This window comes from Grus americana, chromosome Z (assembly GCF_028858705.1).
Source record: "Grus americana isolate bGruAme1 chromosome Z, bGruAme1.mat, whole genome shotgun sequence".
In the NCBI taxonomy this organism is placed as follows: domain Eukaryota; kingdom Metazoa; phylum Chordata; class Aves; order Gruiformes; family Gruidae; genus Grus; species Grus americana.
This window is the reverse complement of record NC_072891.1, coordinates 49,634,517-49,659,346: the sequence shown is the minus strand read 5'-3', so window position 1 is coordinate 49,659,346 and position 24,830 is coordinate 49,634,517. Positions and strand designations below refer to the sequence as shown.

Here is a 24,830-nt window from a genome sequence, read left to right as displayed (position 1 = left end):
GAAACAAGTTACTGAGTTTGAAAAGGGCTGGTGTGTATGCTTTTTATCAGGACTGCTTAACAGGGTTTTTTTTTTTTGTGTTAAGTGGAGCATCAGGGTCATGGCTCATTGGATGCAAATGTATTGGTTCTGGTTTCTGTCAGAAACTATCTGTCCTGGTAATCTGTGAAATAAAAGCCAAACTTTCAGGGGAGGATTTATTATAATTCCCATAACAAAACTTGCCTTTCAGATTTATATGGTAATGATGTCAAACCCCGTTTCTTATCTCTTTGCAGAAAGGACGTGTTTCTGACAACTCTCCAGCTGCAGGAGTGTACGGGAGGCTCCAAGGGGTGGTAGGTAGGTACAGTGAAACTAGGAGTACCCCCTTGCAGCAAGGGGGCTGTGGTGGATTCATGGTGGCAGTGTTACAGGTGTCTTTGTTAGTAAAACAAATAAATACACTGCAAGACCAGTGACTTAATTCATATGGGAAAACACAAATATGGATTTAATTTTAAGCTCTATTTATTACTTTGTTTTGCTTCAAGACCAGAATACTTCTCAATCAACTTATCAGAAAAGGGACTTTTTTCACTCAGGGAACATACTGTATATTTACCTGTACTTTAGTTACCACTGAAAGGTCGCGTTCAGGATTGCAGCCCTCGTGTTACCCAGTTTATGTGTGTGAGGGGGTACTGGGCTTGCTTTGCAGAGACAATTGTATCTTTGAAAGTGTTGCCAGACACCTAAGATAGGCATGCTTTTAAAAAAAAAAAAAATCTGTCTATTGATTTTGACACACAGGTACTTTAGCGAGTGTTGTTAGCTGCCTGTAGGCATCTTCAAATAACTTTGACTGACCCAGTCCTATGAGCCCGAGAAGAAACAAGGAAGAAGCTGAGCAATATTTTGTATTGTGTATTTAAGTGGTAGGGGAAGATGGAATTTCAGGGACTTTATTTCTTGGTCATTTGAACAGTTCACACTGCAGCACTGACAGCTGTCACAGCCTAGGCTCAATATCTGGGTGAGCATAGTGAGGCAGAAAAAGATCTTAAAACGCATCTGTTCCCTGGGCAGCTCTTGAATTCTGGCTTTGGGATAGCTCAGCATCCAAGTTAGCAGGAGGTGCTGGCATTGCAGCTGTGGTCGGGTCCTACTGATCATCCTTGTAGTTTTAAGTGAATAATTTGTTTTGTTTGCTTCTATGCAGCCAGGCTGAGAACCCATGACAGTGCCTACAACCTCTGATAGCTCAGAGGTCAACTTGTCCAAGGCTAGAGTTAGGTTTCTTTTTCTTAAAGACAAAGCAAGCAGAAGCAACCCGTTTGCTCTTTCCTGTTGCTCTTTGAAATTGAATGCTAACAATCTAACAATCCACCTGTAATAATCTGAAAAATAAGAATTTTAATCTCCTATTTGTCTTCTTGTAATCTTTGGGGTGTTTTTTATATTTGTTTTGTGGGTTTTTTGTTTGTTGGGGTTTTTTTTCATAATACTTTATCATCTTCTGATCTTTACCCCCAAAAAAGTGCATAGCAATAAAGAAAATAACAGGAATGGGAGTTAAAAAAAATAAAAATCTCTTCGTGTATTTCACTGAAGATTATAAATATTCACTGCTTTAAGCTGAAGCATTAGTTTCCCGAGTAGTACTTTATGGCATACTTATAATGCAGAATCAGGAAAATATTAAATTTCTGTCTTCACAGGAAGTTTCAGAATAAAACTAAGAATTTCATTTTCCTCTGAATTTTTATGCTTTTAGCACTAGTGCTTATCCTCCAGCAAGCTTTGTGGTGGTGATCAACACCACATTAAATTACCTTAAAAAGCTTCATCTAACTTGTAAGCACCTAGCAACTACAAAGTATTTTGGTTACAGTTTGAAATGTAAATAAACCCATGCTCTACTTGTATGTTAGTCATAAAGGGCTACTGGTCTGCTAGTTTGTTTTAACTTACCTCAGCAGAAAAGGAGTCCATACGTATTGTATAATAAGAAAGAGTGTAAAAATGATGTTTTTCATGAGGCAGTCTAAAAATGGCAATGTGGTTGAGGTTTTAAAGATTGAAAACTAAAGCAAAGGCTATATCCAGCCTGTCCTTACCAGTCTAAAACAAACGAACTATGTAAATAAAATGCAGCTGTCAAAGGTAAATTGCACACTTCTTACTGTATAATTTCATTGCTTAAAATACAAGCATTGCTAACTTTTTCTTCCATTTTTGGAAACAAAACTTTGGGCAAATTGAAAAAAATCAGGTTTAAGCAAAATGTCACAGTGGGAGTTCTGTGGTTGGTTTTTTTCATGTATGAATCCTTAAAATCTTTGTTATCAAATACACATAAATAAACATTGAAGCAGGTCTGTATTCTGTTAAAGCTTTCAAAAGCCTTTGAAGAAAGTTATTTTGGGAGAACTTGCAATTTATGCCCTCTGACAGATGAATTCTTTAACCGCCGCCTTTTCTGCTGGAGGAAGCAATTTGCTTGTAAATTTGCCTGTCTCCACATACTGAGCTTCATATCGTTCATCATAGTAATGTACAAGTTTTACAAATGCATTTTATATTTTTTTTTTTTTACATCTAAAAATAGCATGCTAGGCTGCCTGGGAAACCTGCCGTGGTTTTTTGCTCCTGGCGGCGGGAATGGAAGGTGCCTTGTGGTTAGTTTTTGCTTACTGTGAGGCCCTTGTTTGCTGTGCCTGGACAGCAGGTGGTGTGAGAGTGATTTCATGGAGAGGTAGGGAAGTATATACGTTAGAAGGTCTTCCTTCTAGCCCAGAGGTGGGTGGTCTTTTGTCTGATAGCCACACTGGGGCTTGCATCACTTGTGGTCATGTGGTTGTACACTGCTTGTGTTGGGCAGGAGGAGGTGGCAGCAGCACAGATCGGAGCATAAGCACAGAGTAGGCAGGGGATTGCAAGAAAAGGCAGTGCTGGGGAGGAGAAAAAACTACAATAGCAAATGGGAGGGAGAATGATGGGGACACTTGGTGTGCCTAGGGAGTCATGAAAAGAGTGACAGGAGTAGGCCAGGAGGGCCAGTGCCCTTCTGACGTTCTGCAGGGGGAGGCTGGATACTGTGTGATGGTAACGATCATTTCTTGGGAATCACAAGTATCCCAGCTATAATGCTGACTGCTGTGGGCATGTCAGTAAATTCTCATATGGTTTTAACCTTCATGGAGAAGATAAAGATGGATCCATTCAGCAGTTTGTGTAACGCTGAGCAGAATTCAGAAGTTGCACAATGCAACTAAGCATTTATTAGAAAAAAAAAAAGATTTCAAAACTAGGGTTGCAAAATTGGGCATTTCCTAACTTTGACATTCCAGAGTTTAGATAGCTTGTGTAAGCATTGCGCATACAAGATGCACACTTGAATCTAGGGTATTTGAAGTTGTGGTTTTTTTACTTATCAAAAAAATTATTTGGTACTGATAAGGGTTGCTGAATTGACATCTGTGAAAGATGACATTTTATGTTCACAAATACCTCTTTGTGCTTAGTTTGCCTCTGTTTCCTGGAGGATGGGAAGGATGGCAGACTTCTTCCCACTGTTGGTTTCTCAGCTTCTCCCATTGCAGGGCTAGCATTTTGCATTTTTCCAGTGGGTGGACCAGAGCACTGCTTCTTTGATGCCCACTGACACTGGCAATGTGAGAGCCAGATGTTTTTTGATCTTGGTGACACTCAGGATATGCCATTGCAACTTCCTGCTTTCATAATTTGTGCTAGTATTCCCTATTTAGCACTTAAGCAGCCTGAACTTTTTCTAACAGTTTTGGTTTTCTGTCCTTTGAGAGAGCAGAAGCTCATCTCTTCCCATTTCCCTGCCTGTGCACTAAAATTATGCATGTCAATGGGAACATTCACAGCTCTGAATTTCCAGCTGTGCTCTGCCAAACTGACAGGAGCTCTGTTGATTGTTTCTTCTTCTATAGTTGCCCTGTTTTTAGTCACCACAAAAAACAAGCATTATGGAAAACTCACACAAGTAGTTGCTCCAGTTCATCCTTATACATTGATTTAAAATCAGCAGCAGCAGAGTGCCCAAATTAAAATTATTCATTCAAATTTACTTCAGAAAATTTTCAGCAGTTTTACAGAAAACTGAAAAGTAGACCTGTGGTCACTTTAATTAGAGTTTAATTATATAACTAAGCATTTCAAGTTTCTTTCTGCTTTACTTCTTAAATGTTCTTGTTTTCAAGCAAACGGTGTCTCATTGTTAGGAGTAAAACCTAAAGCATTAGGAGACCTAACTTTCCAGAAATGCGAAGCACTCAAATCTAATCAAAGTCCATGAACACTGATGGAGCTGAGCTACTTCAGAAATTAGGCCGTTGTCTGCACCTCTTTTTTTTTTTTTTTTTTTTCCTCCTTCTACTCCTTGTGTTATATAAAACTGGTTTTATATTAGAGGATGGATGACTTCCCAGTGGATGTCAGTGAAGGAGTTATTCCAGATAATTTTCAACACAGGGTAGGGAGGGCAGGGAGAGATTAATTAAATTGAAGGCTAAATTAAAGGACAAAGTCCTGAGTGCATTTTCATCTCTATTTAAACTAATAGGAATGAGAACAAAGTGGATCTTGCATGACTGGGCATGTAACGTTCACTGTAGTCTGTCTCCCTTTTTTATCATGCAGAATTTTACCTTCGATTGACAAATAATGTCCCACAAGTCAAACTTACTAATGTGAAAAAGGGCCTGTCTTGCAAACTTACGCAGTGGGAATGAAATGATGAGTTTCTGCTTTGTGTGGCCAGAGTAATTCTCCAGCCATACAGCAAAGTAGACACCAACTAACCCAACCAGACCTTTTGTCTTCTTCAGAAGGTAATGTAGTTTGTTGCAGATTTCATTGTCGTTTTGTATTTTCTGAGGTATGTCAGCTAGGTTAGGAGTGTAACTGTGGCTGTAGGGAGACTCAAGATTTTCCTTTACGAAGGCATAGATTTGGTAATCCTATTTTAAAGTCCAGAAAATTTACAGGACTTCACAAGTCTTCTCTGGAGACATCTCTACCTTACGGTGTACATAAATGATTGCTTATCATTGGAACTGGTACTGAATAATGGTGCTCTGGCTGACTCTTTTAAAAAAAAAATAAATCAAGAGTTAACAGAAAATTGATTATTATGTGGAGTCTTTTCAGTAACAAAAGGTGGTATGAAAAGAAGAATTAGCAGTGTGTAGAAATAATGGCTCGAAGATCTTTCTTCAAAGTGCTATTTTTCCCCTTACATTTCCATTAAAATAAAATTGCTAAACTGCCTTGAACTTAATCATTGAACTACTGTTCACTCTCTAAATACATAATTGTAAAGCTGTTTGCCTCAGAATACATTTGTGTGATACCTTACAACTCTGAACAATTTTTAACGTATTTGAGAGCAGAACATGGAATTGCCTATGTATGATAATAAACAGGAAGGGTGCAAGACAGACAAACAAGCCTGGCAAGCTTAACTGAAAATATGATGCCTTAAAAACCAAAATGATTTATAAGATCCATTACAAACAGTTGGATCTGATGCAAAGTGCTTACAAAACTAAAAAAAAAAAAAAAATTTTAAAAAAATAGTAAGTCAGAGGTTCAGCTTGAGCAAGTTTTGGTTTTGTGTGTGGGTTTTTTAGTAGACAACAGATTTGCAGGAATAAAAGAGATTTTTAATTTTTTATCTTTGCCTGTGATCATTGAGTAAAGCAGGTGTAACAGCTTCTGATGTATTTGTCGGTCTTCTATTCAGCCATGTTATTTATGTGTTCTTTAGCAGATCCTCTCGCTGCATGTCCCAGGGGCTCTTTGCCTTTGTCTGCTTAAGCCTGGGGCCTCTCCCTCCCAAAGAGGCTGTCAGCATCACACTTATCTTTAAAGATGTTCCTGCTGCAGCTTTGCCTTAGTTTTTTACGTAATGCCTTTCTCAAGTGATGCCCCTTCCCTCTTAAACGCTACTCAGGTTTTCGCAACCCTCCCTTGCTCTCGTGCTGGATAACCTCTGGGTATTTTGGTTATCTTGGATTGTGGCATGTCTCTTCATAGTGTCACACGAGTGTCTTGGGCCATGGCACGGTGTAAATGTAGCACCTTCTCTGCCCTGCTGCATGGAACAATGTGCTTTTCTCACACCCTCACCCCGTCCTGAGTGTCCAGCCCCCAAAATTTATCCATATGCAATAATCTAGTTATTGATGAATGCACTTGTTTCTCCTGGTTAATGCGTGCAAGAGTCTTGACCTAGAAGTGGTTGTAGGAAGAGGGGAGCAGTGGAGACTCATGGAAGATGATGTAGAAAATAGTGAATGGTTTTGTTGATTGCTAAGGACAGAGCCCTTTCCAGGTCTGAGTAACGGGTGGCTCACAGAGTGATTTCATAGGCCTATCTAGCAGTTTTAGTATTTAAGCATTTTCTTGCTGTATTTTGTATGCAGTGCATTAGCTCTTTGTTTCTGTAGCTGTGTTTCTTTCTACCCCTGCACTCGAGTGCATTAGTAGCATGAAAAGACTTAGCTAAAAATAATGCTTCGGTTCATAAGATCCCAAGGATGGCAGGTTTGTATAAGCAATGCTGAAGATTAGTCCTGCACTTCTCATGTCCTTTGCTCTCTGAACTTGGTCATAGCGATTTTGTTTCCTTGGTTTATCATTTATCAAAGAAGTGGGATTTTCTTTGATTCACTATTAAAAGTAAGAAAATATGTAAACTAGACTTGAATTTAGTGCATTAAATATAAGTGAAAGATCAAAGTATTTATACTTGTCATTCTAGATTGAAATAACTGCTTTCAGTTATTGCTTATTTGCCATGTAATGTGTGGCTTGTTTTTAAGAATCATATTTTCACCAATGCATGTACTCTTTATCCAAATTATGCTATGCAGACAGATGTAGAAGCATTGCAAGATGAGTGCATACAATGTGTTATTTTTGGCAGTACTCAGTTTGCTTTCTCTTCTACTTCTTGCTCCCTTCCTCTCTCCACAGCATCATTTATTTCTGCAACGAAACAAAAGAATGTGCTCAGTTGTGCTTCTCAGCAGCTCCACAGCCTGTGGAGAGTGTGGGCAGTCTCTGTATGCAGCATCCTGGAAAATGTGCGTTCCCTTGAAGTGATCCGCTGAAAAGCGTGTGCTTGTACAGTTGTTCCAGTCTGCCTTGTTGCACTGCTCTCAAAGTCTGAAATGCTTGGTCTCTAATACTCCCTGTGATTTGCATTTCTTCTGCCGAAGAAACGCTACCTGCCACAGTTATCCAAGGAGCCCTGAAGAGCAAGGACACTGAAGATGGCTCTGTGTGCTTTTTATGCAATTTGGGGTTTGTTACTGGAAGTGGCAGTAGCATTTGGCCCAGTACCGAGGATCACTTGGGAACACAGAGGTAAGAAGAGAAGTTTCAGTAATGTAATATGGGACACTGCCACAACCTCAGGGTTTCTGTAGGATCTGAAACTCCTTGAGACTGTATGTTCTTCCAGCCTGCTTGCTGTGAGTTTGGCCAGGTGTTGTTGGCTTTGCTTAGTTTATGAAGTGCTTAGGACCAGAATATTCGCAAGTGATTCAGGCACTGGGTTAACAAATTTCAGATCCTTTTGAGTTCTGAAAACATAACTTTTTAAAGGGAGAATTTCAAATTTGGCTTTCTCAGCTGAAGGATCTTGCAGGTGAAGCTTGCTTCAAGAGAAAAATCCAACAGCCATGTTTCGTTTTACTCAAATTATTTTTGCTTTGAATCTGAACATTTTAGCAAAATGCACCTCTCCAGCAAATAATCTTTTTTAATGCTTTTTTGGACTGAGATGTATTTTGACACTAAGCCATCCTGTGCACAAAATAAATCACCAGGTGAAGGAAAGATAAGCATTTGGCCCTCTTCTGACAGCATTATATGGTGTCTAGAGTTGAAAAAGTCTTTTTCATAGACCACTTTCCCTGTATTTGAAGTTGCAGCAAATATTCATAACCTTCCAATACAATTAGCAGGAGTCAGCAAATGTGGCACAAAGAAAAGTAATAGGGAGCAGAGAATCCTTTAGCTTTTAGTTTAATAATTTAGCCTGGGTCTAAAGAGAACTCTAGAGCAAGGACTATAAAGTAGTTATTTGCTGCTGATTGTGAGTATCTGGGGTGTTTTTTGGGTTGTTTTTTTTTTTTTTTTTTTTTTTTTCCCCTCTCTCTCTCTCTTTCCCCACACCTCTATGTGGCATGGATGTTTTAGATTTTACAAGGTTTGTGTTTGGGTCCTCCTTTACTACTAGTTAGTTAGCAACAATTACTAACCAAGTGTGCTATAACTGATCAAAACCAAACAAGTATATGGGCAGTAAGAAGAAGCAGTCTTAAGTAAGGATGTTAAATACTGAGCAGTCATAGTATAGGAAATATAGAAGGAGATTAAGAATGTAGTAACAATAAGCTGATTTATGAGACGACTGTAGGAAGTGTTTTTCCTCTTTATTGGTATAGCAATTAGTTAGTTGCTGATGTAGCTTTTCAGACAGAATGGTCTAGACAAGGCTTGTAGTTCCTATTCAGGCTCCCTGATGCTCCTATCTTATATAATAGTTAAAATTTGGCAAGTTGCTCTTTAATGATATTACGGTAATGCTCCAAATTACTCAAAAGAAATGGAATTTATTTTCATTGCTGCCATTTATCCCTGTCTCTCCCTGCTAAAGATTGTTGCATTTAAATATGGGAAGCCTGCTTTGAATCGGAGGAGGAATCCATATCAGTGGAGGAATGAACTTGTGGAGTTGTATGAACGTGTTCATCTGTTTGGGGAAAATGTTCTTGCCAAGTAAAAGACTTTAAAATTACATGCTAGAGAATCTAGTTTAAAATGAATGTTTCTGGAGTACTATAGTTGAAAAAGTGCAATTTCTAATGTTAGAATTGGGAGCAATAATACATTTTTTAAGATATAGGCAGAAAACAGCCATGCTTAATTAATTTTGTGGTGGTGTCTTGCACAAACTACAGGCTCTCAAGCTTTCAGTCATTTTTCCATTATGGTTGTACATGCAGAAAAAATATTCTCGTATATTAGTCATTTGGTGTCATCTTTCTCCAAGCCATTCTGTTCCAGTCTGCATGCTTCCTCATTCCGCTGACTTGTCCCCTGTGTTTCCCCTCTTTCTCTCATCATCTTCCTTTTCATCTTGATTTCTCCCTCGTTATTTCTTTCTATCATGTGCATTTCATCTCTGGTCTCCACTTCAAAATCAGCTTATTAACCCTCTGTAAATGGTTCCCTTTTAGCTTCTGTGTTGTCTTTCTGCTATGGTAATATACTGAAGTGTTGTCTTTTAAGGTGCATAATTTTTTTGTGAGATTGCTTTGGGGTGGTTGCAAGGGATGTGGTGACTGACTAGATTTTCCACAGTAGGTGGGTATGTGGAAGGGAAAAGGTGAGAAAGGACCTGACAGTGGATGTGTAAAATGGAAGGTTAGAAAAAAGGGAATTCACAGGTAGAAAAAATGAAGACATGAGTTACAGGGATCACTACAAGAGGAAATATTCAGGCATTTGAAATTGAATGAGAAAGTGGGGACTGATGATTTCGATGTTGGTAATGGGAGCTGCCGTTTCTGCTGAACCAAGCTTCTGAGGAGTCTCTCATCTGTTACATGGGTTGTCCAAACTAACCTTTGTTGTTTTCAAGATATCCAACAGCTGTTAGACAACATAGAAAAATGACCCATAAACTTGACCTTAAGTGATTGTATTTCTTCATGTAGTGCTATTTTTCTTTCATTTCAACAGAGGTCCAGCTAATACATTTTCATGAATCAGAAGTGTCAAACTATTCAACCCTGCTGTTAAGTGAAGACAAAGATGTTCTATATGTAGGAGCCAGAGAAGTGATCTTTGCATTAAATGCAGTGAATATTGCTGCAAAGCAGCATGAGGTATGCATTTTAATATGTTACCCTCCAGGTAAAAATTCTACTCCAAATTTGACTTAATTTCCTGATATCAGTAGCATCGCACTTTAGGTGGCAGGTACCTAAAAGAGAAAATTCTGTGCAGGCTACTCCTATGTTATTTCTGGAAGACACTATAGAGTAAAACATGCCATTAGATGAGAGGAAGATATGAGGAGTTGGATATAAACAAATAGTTAGAGGTCTCCTAAGGTACTTTTTTGTTGGGGACAGGATGCTGGACTGAAGGGATTTTGTGTATCATCTGTAATGGTGGTTTTCATACATGTTTTTTTTTATCAGGAGTGGGCCATCTCCTGTTAATCTGAATCAGAAGGTAATCTAATCCGAAACAGAAGCAAAGTTGGAGTTTGCTCAGGAGTGGCAGGCTGCAGACGTGCCTCAAATGAAATGAGGGCCTGGTCCTTTCGGTTTCAGCTTCTTTTTTGTGTCTCTAGGTGTGTCTGCACAGCAAGCAGTGGTGCAGACAGGTCTGATCCAGCTTGCTCAGAAAGTATTCTGGATGTGTTTGTTGACACTGGCTTCTCAGAGCAGATTAGCCCATGCGGAAGTCTGTTAACGTTGTATTGCTTCCAGTCCTTCCCAGGTTCCTGCCTCTCATCCCATCAAGCAGCACAGCCTGACACTTAGGGGTGCAGCATGGAGTCCCCACTTAGGATGTTCAGGAAGATGCTCACACAATTTTTAATCGAACAAAATGTTCATGGGTAGTGGTGGTCAGTTTCACGAGCATATAAAACTTGTTTTATAAGTGCATGTAACTCGTCAAAGTTGTATTTCTCTGTGTAGTGTAAAGTGGTCCAATAAGTTTTGATTTCCCCTCCCTGCGGTGTTTTTCATTCAAGTGTGAATGAAATGGAGAAGTACTTAAAATTGAGAAGTACTTTAAACTGTTAACAGTTACATTTCCCTAATACATATGGTAATACAAAATTCATTGGCATTTTGAGAGGAAGCAGCAAAAGATAATAGCAGTGGTTTATCCCCACTTAAGGCACATGCATTTGGAAGTGCTGCCTCACCAGGAACGAATGGCTTTGAACCTTTGAAAGCTACTTGCAAAACGGCATGCAGCAGATAGGATTGCCTTTTTGTGTGTGTGTGCGTGTTATTGCAAGATTTTTCAGACCTTGCATTGAATTAAAGTGCTTTGAATGTGCCTTTTTGTTGCTTGTTTTTTAACTTAGTTTCACTGGAAGGTCACTGAAGATAAAAGGACTAAATGTGCAGTCAAGGGCAAATCAGAACAGGTATGTACTTTTATTGAACTTTGAGAAAGATGTTACATATTTCACTTCAAGAGGAGTGATGCCAAAAGAAGAAAGGCTCCAGCTGTTTTAAAATCTCCACATAATCACCTAAATTCTTTAACGTGAGCTTTAGAAACTGCAGCATGCTTAGTATTTTTTAAAATTCTTAGTTAATTATTTCTTGCTAGTGAATATTATTTGAATGTTTGAAAATCTGACCACACCCTGATGTGTGCTTAATGTTACAAGTTTTTCCATTGAAATGATAAACTAGTATTACTTTAATTGAGGTAACTGATAGCAACTGCTGTGTTTTGTAATTGCAATAATTCCTCCCCAGCATTTGATTTTAGAAAATAACTAATAATTTTGTTTGCTTTGCTTTAGGGCGTAGGGTTTATTGATTGGGCCGGTGCTGTTCCACCAGTGTGTTTTTCACTAACTACATACATCCTTATTGTGATGCTCAGCCGGGTGTGCCCCTTTGCTGATATGACTGCTCAGACAGCTCCCTGGCACCTGAGCAGACTGATCTCCTGCCAGCTCGGCAGTGCAGGCAGCTCAGCCGCTGAGATACCTCCGTTTTTCTGGGAACCACAGACTCCTCGCAACTGCCAGCGCACAGGCTGGCTTGCTCATTTTGAGATGGTTTACTTGAGGTGGTTGACTGTGTGTGGATGTACCTTTCCCCTTGTGTTGCGCCACTTTGTTTAGTGATATGGTAAAGTGAGAGTTTACTGGGCAAGACTGATGGTCAGGCTTTTAGCACAGGTTTGAAAGTGGAAGTGTGCAAGCCCTGCAAATACAAAAAGCAGTCCTACCCTACACTTGCCGGGATTTGACATTTGGCACCCCTGAACCTGCAGCCTCTTTGGTTCGCACTGTTATAAAACTCCAGATGCTACATCCAGGGCTGATAGACATCCTGCATTCATGGGGCTCCTCAGGGTAGGAGTGGGCTCTGTCTCCCTTGGCTCAGTTTACTGCCTTTCCTTTGACTGACAACCATCAATACATTATCCTAACACAAGGTGTGGCAGGTATTTAAGTGCCATTTCCTCCTTGTCTGCCTCTTCAGGATGCATTCAGAGAGTGTTGTATGTGTTCTGCAGGTTCAGTTGGGGTTACCAGTAATAATAGTCACAGCCACAATGAATATGAGATGTGAATTTCTGTCATGTGCATACAGTTTAGTGGACAGTGTGTGCATCTCCATCAGTTCTCTGCAGAGATTATTGGTGTTAGTTAGAAGTGAGGTTAGACCCCATGAATAGGTACTTTGCCAGAGCTCCAAACTTCTCTTCCTTTTTTTTCCCCTGCCCCCAGTTTAACAAGTCACACTTATTGCCAGCCATGCTTTTTCTTCACTGTACTCATAGAACCTTTTCTAGTCACGTTTATGTTGTAGCCATGACATTTTGCATAGTGCAATAGTTTCAAAAGGTATTAAGCCACTACTGCAGTTTCTTACACTAAAATGGGCAGTCGTGTCCCCCACCCATCACTACTATGCTGTTTAGTGCCAGCAAAAAGCATTTATGCAGCTGTTCAGGGACCTCATCTGGCAGAAAACTGGTTTTGCTCTTTTTCCCTCCCATGGAGCTTGTGCTTTCATGGAACAACTTGAGATGCACCTTGCCGAGCGTATGGTACTTGGTGATGCTACCCTGATAGGTATAGAGGCAGCTGTGCACTACTGGCTGTAGGAAACCAGATGCTGCAGGACTAGAGCTCCTGGAGACTGCAGGGAGATGGTGTCCCAAGTGGTGACTGTATCACCCGGCTGTACTGCTCTGGTGTGGCATAAGTAGTGGCAACAGACAAGCTGACAGCACAACTTCAATTGTTTATTTATGTTGAAATGTGGAAGCTGTAGTTTATCAGACTGGTCCTTTTCTCATCTTCTATTACAGACAGAGTGTCGTAATTATGTGCGTGTCTTGCAACAGCTGAACGATACTTTTCTCTACGTGTGTGGAACTAATGCATTTCAGCCAACATGCGATTACTTGGTAAGAATGTACATACGTTTTGATCCAATTACAACTGTAACTTAAAAGCAGCTCATTTAAACAATGAGTTGATTTCCATTCCCAAAGATTGTTGCAGTGTCAGTGCCAGCTGTAAAGTCTGGAACATTTATTACACTGTCCCACAGATAGAGTATGGAAATAAACCGTACTGTTCTTTTTTCAAAGCGCTTACTGAATTACTGGTTCATCTTGTTTAACTGCAGATTTACTTTTTCTTAGCTTTCATAATTCTTTGTGTATTGTGCGTTAGCATAAAAACGATTTCTAAAACTGAAATGACATTTTTTGAGACTTCCATCCATTACCAAATCTCCCTGAAATTTGTCAGGTTCCTGTCTCCGCTTGCCTTGTGTCTGCTCCTGGCTATGTCACAGATTCATGGTGCTGAATGCTTCAGAGAGAAGTCTTGGCACAACATCAAAACTCCCTTTTCTTGCTGCTGACTCTAGTACCGTTCTTACTGTGGCTCTTTACAATTCTGAAATGGAGAAATCTTGTAATTGTTCATTTTGTCTCCCCTGCCTGCAAGTCTGCCTGCCATCACCTCTGGAACATTGCCAGAAGTCATTGCCCTTAGCCTCCAATGTCTTCATTACACAATGTATGCAGTATAACTGATGATTTTCTCAGTACTGTGCCTACAGTTCTCTGTGGTCTTCCTGATCCTCATTCCCTCATTTTTTAAAGGATTTATAAAGTAACAGCCAAAGTACTCTGTTGCTCTTTAAAATTTAGTTGCCCCATCTCACAAATTTAAGAGTCTTGAAAATCGCTAAATCCACTTCAGAAAGCCTTCTTGATTTCTAAAACAATTTTTGTGCAGACTAATTCAATAATGTCCAGCTCTTTCCATATATCAATTAACTTCCCTGCCTTTTTTGCTGTCTGACTTTTTTGGGTGCTCTTTCTGGAGGTCTGTCTGGATTTAACTTTTCATCTTTTGGTTTTTTTCTGCTCCCACCCTCACAAATCATAGGATCACATTTCTTCTCTGTCTGCTGGACTCAATAAGATTTTCTGAAAATACGTATGCCTTTTGTAATCTTACGAAAAATGCCTTTGATGCTGGAAGTTAATGATATAGTCCATTATTTAGTATTAATTTTTCAGTTACCTTTGCACAAGTCAGGTGGCTGACAGAAAAGGTGCTAACAGTTGTTTTTGTGGTTTTCAACTTAATTTTTTTCAGAATTTAATTTCATTTGAACTTGGAGGTAAAAATGAAGATGGTAAGGGCAGATGTCCATTTGATCCTGCTCAAAGCTACACATCTGTTATGGTTGGTAAGTTCAGACTTTGCATACCACATTATTATGTATTAAAATGTTCAATCTTTTCTGCTGTCATTTTCCAGTCTCTCAATATCAAAATGGTAGTTTGTGTCCATATTTTTACATCTTTACTCTGTATCTAGATAGACATTAAAATACTTACATAGTCAACCTTAGCGTGTTTCTTAAAAGGAAAACTTAAAACTCTAGGTTGGTTTTGAAGCAACTTTTAAAATGCTAATTTTTAAACTGTTTTTCAGCTGTTTAACATATTTAGTCCAGGTAGTCTAAAGGTACTTTGTCTGCCTTTGTAGTATCAATTGCTTCCATTTCAGTAAATTTAACAAGTAGAAATTTTTAGCTGTCCTGAAGACATATCCATGAGACAGAATTGGGAAGCGAGATATTTATAGCGAGTATATTACTGCATGGTTAGACACCACTGAATCTTGATTTGGTGAAGCTGGAGTTCATGGCTGTACCCTGGTGTCACAAGATCATAAAAGAGAAGCTCAAAGAAACAGGAAATGAGAAAGAAAAGAACACACTCCCTGCATTGTTGCTTAAATTCTTAACAGTTGAGTTTGAATAATGGTGGCATAGAAAGAAAGTAATTACTTCCAAAACTCTTGTGGCATTTCTGAAATAAATTTGCATGTTTGTACATGAGCTGTAGGCTTACATGTTGAGTGTTAAAGTACAGAAAAACAATGCTGACTTTTGCCAGTTGCTTGTGTTAGAGCAATAATAAACTAATGTGTTAGAAGTGTTAGCCTTGAAAATGGTCAGCAGAAACATAAACATAGAAGACATGCTTGGGGCAATTTAAAGGAAATCCATGTTTATCTTTTCTTGTGGGAAGTTTACGCTTGCACAGTCTCCCAAAATATTTATGTACCCTTTTTGGTACTCCAGTACATAAGAAAGTCAGAAATACTTGTTTTTGTGTTAAAGATGAGGAGCTTTATTCCGGGACTTCCTACAATTTCTTGGGAAGCGAACCTATCATTTCACGGCACTCTCATCAGAGCCCTCTGAGAACAGAGTATGCAATACCTTGGCTTAATGGTAAGTGGGTATCAGAACTGGCCCAGCCAAATTGTTTTTCCTTCTTCAATGTCACATTTATAGGCAAAGAGTTTACATGTCTTACCTGGGGCAAGGGGCAGTTGTCTAGTATCTCAAAGAGAATGTATTTTGTTATACTGGCATACACTGACATGTGAGTGTGTGCCCTCATGTCTACCATCAAGAGATTTTATTTTGAAATTTCAGGGGGTTTATCAGCTTTGACAATGAAAACAGCTTCAAGACATGCAGGCTTCAACTTGACATTAAAGGGCTAGAGTTTATTTTATATCTACTTGTTCATCCTTGCAATAATGCAGCGTAGTTATTATATAGTAAGGAAGAGAACGGGTTTGACGGGTTTTCAAATTGAGCAGATCATGGTTCCTGATGATTTCAGTTCTGGAATTTCAAAATTCACCAAGTTTTGTGAATGCTCAGAGGTTTGTGGCTTTCTGCCAAAAAGGACCAAACTCATGAAGTTAGCATATTCCAAAAGATGTATTATGTCCAAAAAGTACAGGATATTGAGTTTTGTAATACGTGTTGTAATGATACTGTCATTTTTAGTGTTTCAGCTAGTAGCTGAAATAGAGCAGAGGCAGGCAAGGGAGAGTACCTTTCCAGGCCCATTAAAAGAGCACACTTGAGTGTGGGCTGAAGAATGTTGAAGTAATGAGATATCAGACCACAGAGATCTCTGGTATCTTAGTGCTTTCACATAGGGTTTGTGATTTGCTTTTTTTCTTTATTTCTATATTTTTTAGAAATGCTATTCATGTTATCAACAGCAAACTGTGTAGGCAGTTCGGTGACTGGAGAGCAGGTAAATGCAGTTGGAGGTTTGAGCAAAAGAGAACTCATAGAAGGTCTTTGAGGGAATCAAGTTAGTCTCATATATAATATAATATTCTTCTCTTTGTATCTCTAGAGCCCAATTTTGTTTTTGCTGATGTGATAAGGGCAGATCAAAACATCACAGATGGAGAAGATGACAAGATATACTTCTTTTTCACTGAGGTGTCTGTGGAGTATGAATTTGTTGGAAAACTGATGATTCCAAGAATAGCTAGAGTGTGCAAGGTGGGGACGTAGTTCAATTCACTTTTACTAATTCAACTAGAATTTTGTGTGTGTGTGTGTTAAAAAGCGTTTATTGTTGTGGATTTATTGCCAGTTAAATGGAAGTGGTCAAACTTAGTGAATCTTGGTGAATCAGCAATTTCAATCACAACTCAATCAGAAATTGAATCAATTTCTTCAGAACTTACAAAGCCTGTTACTTTGGGAATAAATACTTGATTTAATTTTGCGCAATGGTGACCTTTCAGTACATCTGAGGGTTCTGCCCACCCCTGGGGGGAAAAAAAACCCCAAACACCATAAAACCCAGCAGCAGAAAAAGTGTTTCCCCTGGCTTTCCTTTTTATTTTTTATTTTTTTAAACAACTCTAAGTGCAGCTCCTTGAGAAGAACTGACTTTGGAGCTGAGCACATAGGATGTTTGTCAAGTTACTTTCAAGCAGCTGTGTACAAACAGAACTGTAGCTGTGTCCACAGCAGAATAGCTCTTGTCTGTGGTCTAGCAGATGGGATTTCCATGAAGCTCTTGGAGCTGCCAGAGCCCCAAGGAAAATGGTCACCAGCAGCCTGATTCTGTCACACTTGCTGTGTTTAAACCTCAGTGTGTTAGGCAGATTCAAGTATGTACTCAGGAGTGTTGGTTAAAAATCTTGCTGATAAAAGATGTTTTTTCCAGGAGAAAATGTTAATTTAGCAAAAACCTTTGCAGTGGAATGTATCAATTTCCTTAGGATTTTTTTTTCCAACAGGAAATTTATCTACCCATTTCATTTTGACGTTGAAATGTTGTATTTTGACTTAACTGTTTTATATTTAAACAGAGAAGTCAAAACATCAATAACAAGTTAGTGCCCTTGAGATTTCCATTAAACAAGCAGCTGGAGGCAGATTTACATGGGGCTTATTATGGCCCTCTGCCCACTGACAGCTTGTGCATGCTTTAAAAGGCGAGTATCGTGGAGTATGAGAGCTTTATTGCTGTTTGCCTGAAAGAGGAATCAATGGCAGGTTGCAAAATCTATAACCATTTATACATAATTGTACATAAATTTTGGAGATTTCCTTTAATACTTTGCATAACAACATTGGATAATGAATGGGAAATATTAATGATGTTCAAAAATGCCTGCTTTTTGAAGACAAGTAACAGAGCTACAGCTCAAGTATCAAATATTTTGAAACATTTCTAACCAATATATCTTTCCTTCTTTAAGCCTTGGTTCTGCAAATCCTTAATAAAGGTGGTAATTACTTGCAGGATTAAGCTGTTGCTCCGTTTCTTCTAACAGAATTATTAATGTCAGGCAAGTTTAAGTGCACATTGCAACATTAGAATTTAAATCACAGTTCAGGTATCACAGAACAATTGCAATGTTACTTTCTCTTAGGGGACAGTAGCATACTTCCATGCTCATTTTACTTGTTCTGATACGCAGGGTTTTTTCTAAGGGTACATTGCTCATCTCAATTTTTCAAGTGTTGCTGAAGTATGTTTTTTTTCATAAGTCTCATATCTTACCTCTGTGTGTTGATAGAAACCATTCTGCATTATTTTTATTGAATCAGCTAATTGTCCTATGGCTTCCTTACTTTTCTGTTTGTGAATGTGTTAACATTTATTTATGTTGCTACAGATGAAATGTTAGAAAATAATACAGGTCAGTAATTCCATGCTGTATAGCAGTGGTTCTTGAATGCAAAAATGCTGCTAATTCTCTTCACAAACACCTTTTTATTTTTTTTAATATCAAAAGAGAGACCAAGGAGGATTAAGGACTTTGCAGAAAAAATGGACGACTTTTCTCAAGGCCAGATTGATTTGTACCATCCCTGATAAGAATTTAATTTTCAATATTATCAATGATGTTTTTATTCTCAAGTCTCCAACTTTGAAGGAACCAGTGATATACGGAGTCTTCACCCCGCAATTGTAAGTGTGGTATAGCCTTTTCCTGGATAAGTACTCTTGATCTCGGTTACTACAACAAGTAATAATCACTCCTATGATTTTTTTTTTATTTCTTCCTGAACTTTTAGGAATAATGTGGGGCTGTCAGCAGTGTGTGCATACAATCTGTCTACTGTAGAAGATGTTTTCTCAAAAGGAAAATACATGCAGAGTGCTACAGTGGAACAATCTCATACAAAGTGGGTACGATACAATGGGGAAATTCCTAACCCTCGACCTGGTGCGGTAAGTTTCTGTGATCTTGGATCTGATGACTAGTCTTCTTTTCAGGAGTAAAGTAACTAGAAAATCGGAGAGAACCTACTAAAGCGTATTTTAGTTTGCCCTGATCTGGATACTTTTTGCTATAAAGGCTTGGTAGACAAACACTCAAGTGATTTATTCTGAAATTTGTATCTGGGAATTGAGGTGGGTTTTTTAATTTATAATTGACTTTGGTTACTGGTTTTGTATTTTCATTATTCCGTTACTAATTTTCAAGTGGTGAAATAGATGCCAGTATACACTAGGCAACATCAAATACTTTTTAGTTCAGATGAACAGAAGTAGCAACTGTTGCACTGTCTCAGTAGGTTCAGCGTGTTTATCCAATGCAGTGCATTGCTCTGCAAACTAAAATGTTCGTGGTGCTGGGTCTCTCTCACACTTTCCTTACTTTATTATGTTCCCTGCAGTCATCTTGTTGCTACTGCTGAATGACATGACAGTTAAAAGTAGTTAAGAAGCATGAGAGTTCAGAAAGAATATTTTCCTAAAATATATTTTGGGCCCAAACAAAAATGTAGTCTGAAGCTCAGAGATTAGTACATCGCAGAAGCCAAAGTGCTGTGAGACCAGAGAACCTTCCTAGGTAAAATGAGTATGATGTAAAGGTGTGCTTACTGGCTGAAATAATGCAGAGATGATGATGTATGTAGCTGGTGTTAATTGTCTCTACTTTGTACAAGTAAATGATACAATTTGTTGTCTTTGTTTGTTTGTTCCCCCCTCCCTCCCAGTGTATAAACAATGAAGCCAGAGCATCAAACTACATGAGTTCTCTGAATTTACCAGACAAAACACTGCAGTTCGTTAAAGATCATCCTCTAATGGATGACTCTGTGACTCCAATGGGAGACAGACCTCGACTAGTAAAACGAGATGTGAAATATACCCAGATTGTAGTAGACAGAGTCAGAGCACTCAATGGCAGCATATATGATGTTATGTTCATCAGTACAGGTGAGTTCTGCAAAACACTTTTTTTTTTCGATGCACTGATTCTTGAGGCTGAAGTGTATTCTAAGAGAAACTCTTGAGATTTCCATACTTAGAGTGCTTTTACACCAGCTGGTGTTTTCATTAAAAAGTAAGGGGCCAGGGTGAGTGAGCAGAGAATCATATGTGCTTTGAAAAAGTATTGTAGGAAAAGAACTGCAAAACTGCAATGAGTACAGCAAAAGCACATGTAAGATAATCCTTAAGTGGTCATTCCTTGTCCCAAAATTTATTTCTTGCTCAGACCTCCTTGTGATAGCAGGTTTAGTGGTTGCCATTGGCACAGAGTTGTGTGAAGTCTTCAGCTGAACAGCAAGCAGATTATAGCAATTGTGCAATTTTTTACTGCCTTCTTATTTTAAGGATCTTAAATGTATTGCTTTGTTGTTTCAGATCGAGGAGCCCTGCACAAAGCTATCAGCTACGAAAATGGAATGCATATTATTGAAGAAACACAGCTTTTCCCAAACTTTGAGCCAGTCCAAACTCTCTTGCTTTCATCCAAAAAAGTAAGTGCTATAAGCGTCACAGCATTCATCTCACTTTGCTTTTCCACAAAACTTTTTAGTACCGCCTTGTAACCTTGTCGTGATGAAAGATGACTGTGCACGGAGCCCAAGGCTGCATCTGTAACTTCTGGTGCTGCAGCAATATCACGTATTGCCTGCTGCATTTCAATGTGTTTGGTAGGTAGCAAGCTTCTGAAGGTATGTAGATATAGGGAAGGTATGGAGTAGGGAACAGGTGTGCAGGTCTTCACCTGGATTCCATGTGCAGAAGCTGAAAGCTGTTAACATGTTTTAAGGTACCTATTTTCAGGTTAGGAGAAATGTAAAAATCCTGACCTCTTGTGGCCATTGTAAATCCATGAGAAAAAATCCTTGGGGATTTAGCAGAGGAGTAGTATCTCTTTCTGAGGAAATAGACCTAAGAAGAGAGAACAGTCTTGTCTAGCAGAGACACTCATAATTGTGTAATTAATTGGTTTCTGCTGTCCCAAATCTCTCAGGCTCCTGCATGTGAGTTGTATCATGAGAGCAGTCATGTTGGTGCAGCCGAGGGTGAGGACCGCTGGTAAGGTCCTGTCTGCCCAGCAGGGCTCCGGCTGGGGCACACAAGCCTTGCTGCAGGCTCCAAACCTGGTGGTCATTCTGGGTTTAATCTTGGAGTGGTTTTGGGACAGTGGGAGGATAATCACTGTATGTACTTTGTACACTAGTTAGGCTTTTGGCCCTAGTTACGCAGCCCTGCAGATCTGTGAATGTCTGGAAATTATTACCCTAAGCAGTAGCTTGTAGCATCAGACTCAACTGGTGAAACTTCAGGGTTTCTTAAGGAACGAATGACTCCTTCGAAGTGTCTGGTAGTAATAGTGGCATTCAGTAGCTATCTAGTGATCAATAAATTCTCTGCAGCTAGGGATTTAGGAGTACTACCAAGATATCTTAGAAACAGGTTTTATTTTTGTGTGATATTTAATAAAACTTTGCATACCAACATGATCAACTCGGTGGAAATGACCATTATGCCATACTTCTTTCAAGCTCATCTTGTACGCTTATTTGTTGTCCTCTCATGCTTGTAACAGAAGTCTTGAGGACAGAGTATACCTTTGATAGACAAATGAAAATCAGTGATTAAAAATTGAGTGGTCATAGAGTTTAGTAAAGATGTTTGTATTATTTTTGTATGGTGCATCACACTGGCAACTTATGCACATATGTATATGTATATTGTCTGTGTATATACACATATAAAAACGTTTTGCTGGTTTCTTCTGCTTTGTCTGCAAAGACAGCTTCAAATGCCTTGCTTTGACAGGATATTTCAGCATTTGCCCTGTGATAGAAGGTAATGATAGATAACTCTTCTAATAAATAAGTTAAAGCCCATTCTTCTGAGTAAATTGTGGGATCATTCATACACTGGTTTAATTATTATTCCCCCATTTCTGGGTAGTGAAAAGGAAGGGATAGGCATTACAGCCTGATAACAAAGACACATGATCTAGCAGTTTCAGTACACGCTTGGTAGCCAAGGCTAGTGTAGAAATGATGGCACTGAATTTATTCGCTTTGAATCCAGGTGCCACGTTCTCAGTTCCTCAAGAATATCCCTAAAGCGGGCAGTGTGAGACATGGCACTGGGGCTGCTTAGGGAACGCACTGTCTATTCACAAAGAAACTTCTCTCAAAGCTTAGGATTGAAATAAAACACTGCTTCCTGCATGGCACTGTGGAGAGTAACAGCTTGTGTGTTCTGCAAGGTAAAATTTCCATGTTTCTAGAAAACTTTTGACACGTAGAACTAACACTCAAAACTTGAAGCAGTGCTGTCCGGTCCATTCCCATAAAAACAGTGGTCCTTTCCAGTGATGAGGAGTTGGAGGTTGGGTCAGGTGCCAGAGTCATGAAAGCTGTATAGTCATGGTACCACCCAAGCAGGGATTACTTCTGATCCCCAGTGTGAAAACACAAGTTTCTGCCTCCTTAGACATCACAGTAGCATTCACAGTCAGTTGCTGCTGAAGTCCTTCATAGAGCTGATATTGTGATATGCGTAGTGGCATCTTGTAGTAATGGATTAACTACAAGAGGGTAACAGTTGTTACCCTGATGGTGGGCTTCACACCTTTCTGGAGTCAGAGTCCTTTCTGAACATGTTATTGCAGTAGTCTTCAGGCCCTTTCCATACATACACCTTCTTCACTGTGTTTGGAGGGTGGTGGGCAGAGTCAGATGAGCCTACAATAGATCCTCATAACTCTTGCTTGACTGAAAGATGTGTCTGGATTTTTTAAAATGGTCTGCTCAGCTCGCTCCGTGTTCTCTGAACTCATGGATGGGAACCATGCCTAGACACTACAACCCATGCACTGTGTTGCACTGTTGGCTTGGGTGTTAGCTAGCAGAGTGCTAGAGAGATGAGCAGCGCTTAGTGCCTTGGGGGAGCTTTCTGGCAGAGTGGAAAAGAAGCTTTTCCTAGAGAGTCGTATGTGTCTTCTGCTGCAGACTTCCTTCTGTGGGCACTCCAGCATAGTCCAACACTAACCTAAGTTAAATTTCAGCATGAAAGACTGCATTTGAATGTATGTCTCTGAAGTCTGATTCTCTGTCAAAGTTCATTTTCCAGCAGTGTCATCAGATTCTTTTTTGTCTAGTTTTGTCTTTCATCTTCCAGTGTCAAGAGTTTCCTTGAAAGCTGTCCACACACTTGACATGTAAGATGGATCCAAACTGATTTCTGCTTGGTCTTCCTCTAGAGCTTCTTCTAGAGACTACTGTTAGTCAGAATGCATTGTTCTTTAGCTTAATTTTAAGACAGACTTTTTAATGATGATTGCATTACAGAGACTTAACCTGTTCTGAGCTTTCATGGCAAAACTCCTTACATAGTGAAAGAGCCGTAAGATGCCCTGTTAGTTGTTTTCTTGAGGCTATTTCTGCTGCCATGACCAAGAGTCTTCACCACAAACATGAGATTTTTGAAGAATGTTTCTCTACTAGAAATCTTTCTTGAATGTCCGCCCATCACTTTGTAACCATATTCATCCCACTGGAGTCAAGCAGAGTCCCTGCAGGCACGACCCCTGAGTACATTTCACCGTACTGAGATCCGTACGACTGCAGTACAGGAAAAGCATCTCTGTGCTTGGATCTGGCTCATTTGCCATGACAACTGCAGTGGGGTGCTGATAAATCCACTCAGTATTCTGCTCAGGATGAAGCCAACCCACTGCCAAGATGGGGTGTGCGGTTTGGCTTTGTATGCACAGCCTCTCAAAAAGACTAGAGGGTCAGTCACTGGTGGTTTTGGGTTGCAGCATAGGCCCCTTTCTTGAGGCTTTGCATAATAATTTGTAAAATCCAGTGTACCTTTAGCCATTGGTTTCCCTGAGCCTTGAAACAAATGAGTGCAATAAGGCAGATACCCACCTTTTATGAGAAGGATGTTCGGGATGAGTGTGGCCTTTTCCTGCCGTTCTCAGGGTGAGATTTGTTTGGGAAGCCTGACAACAGTGGGTCCAACAGCTGTTCTGTTTATATCCCCTTTTCCTAGGTGTCACACAAGTGCTGTTCCCTTCGAATACTCTCCAGTGTTCCTCCTTGAGCAGCAAGTAGGCAGCTGCATTTGACTCTTGTAAGGCTGGTGCTGATGTGGCTGCAGAGACCTGCCTGGTAGAAGAGCCGAAGGCAGTAGAGCTGCTTTGGGTTGACAGGAGCAGGTCCTACACACAGCAAGCCTTGCCTGTTCGGGCTTGCGTGCACCTGCTGCAGCCTTGTCATCAGCACAGGCTTGCCTTGCCTCACACGAGGATTGTCGGTGCATTTGTACGTGTGGAAAAATTGTGCAATAAAGCCACAGTTAGACATGGTTACTTTCCATTCTCATAAACTGTATTTATTTCAGATTTTTGTACTTCCAGCATTGCTGAATATTTTCAGGATAATTTTCCTTTCCTTCTTAGAAATAAAAGCTAATCAATGTTTATTCCCCTCATGTTCCAGTTTTTACAAACATGGCTGTATGTTTGCAACTTTTTACTTTTAATAATTTTTAAATTGTTTCATGAATTGGATTGTTTGGCTTTGAGAAGGTGATTGGCTGTGGGGTTTTTTTTGTGCTTTGTTTTTCTTAGGGCAGAAGATACCTCTATGCTGGTTCAAATTCTGGTGTGGTTCAGTCTCCGGTGGCTTTCTGTGACAAGTACACCACTTGTGTTGACTGTGTTTTAGCAAGGGATCCTTACTGTGCGTGGAAACCCATTGAAGCTTCCTGCATTGATATTTTTAAAGAAAGTGAAATTGAAAGGTAATGGTAGCCTTTGATTACCTCACAGTTACAATCAATATTGCATCACTTTTGCCCCTTACTGATAACTGGTTTTATTTTAACTGAATGTTTTCAAATACAGACGTTTTCTTATCTATCTATGTCTGCTTGTGCTA

General features: G+C 39.5%; 1 protein-coding gene across 3 annotated transcripts in view; it reads left to right on the top strand.

Moving 5' to 3' along the window:
- The window catches only part of SEMA4D (semaphorin 4D), a 98,810-nt gene that overhangs the window by 56,689 nt on the left and 17,291 nt on the right, over window positions 1–24,830 (top strand). The window contains exons 3-16 of one of the 3 annotated variants that reach the window (XM_054809044.1): window positions 279–342; window positions 6,991–7,100; window positions 7,236–7,383; window positions 9,769–9,914; window positions 11,138–11,200; window positions 13,114–13,212; window positions 14,423–14,516; window positions 15,459–15,572; window positions 16,504–16,655; window positions 18,410–18,585; window positions 18,693–18,849; window positions 19,623–19,845; window positions 20,275–20,390; window positions 24,521–24,693. In XM_054809044.1, the coding sequence (XP_054665019.1) occupies window positions 7,290–7,383; window positions 9,769–9,914; window positions 11,138–11,200; window positions 13,114–13,212; window positions 14,423–14,516; window positions 15,459–15,572; window positions 16,504–16,655; window positions 18,410–18,585; window positions 18,693–18,849; window positions 19,623–19,845; window positions 20,275–20,390; window positions 24,521–24,693 (1,607 nt within the window). In that variant the 5' untranslated portion in view covers window positions 279–342; window positions 6,991–7,100; window positions 7,236–7,289. Of the gene's footprint in view, window positions 1–278; window positions 343–6,990; window positions 7,384–9,768; window positions 9,915–11,137; window positions 11,201–13,113; window positions 13,213–14,422; window positions 14,517–15,458; window positions 15,573–16,503; window positions 16,656–18,409; window positions 18,586–18,692; window positions 18,850–19,622; window positions 19,846–20,274; window positions 20,391–24,520; window positions 24,694–24,830 lie in introns of all 3 variants that reach the window. The other 2 variants (XM_054809042.1, XM_054809043.1) reach the window with 2 other exon arrangements.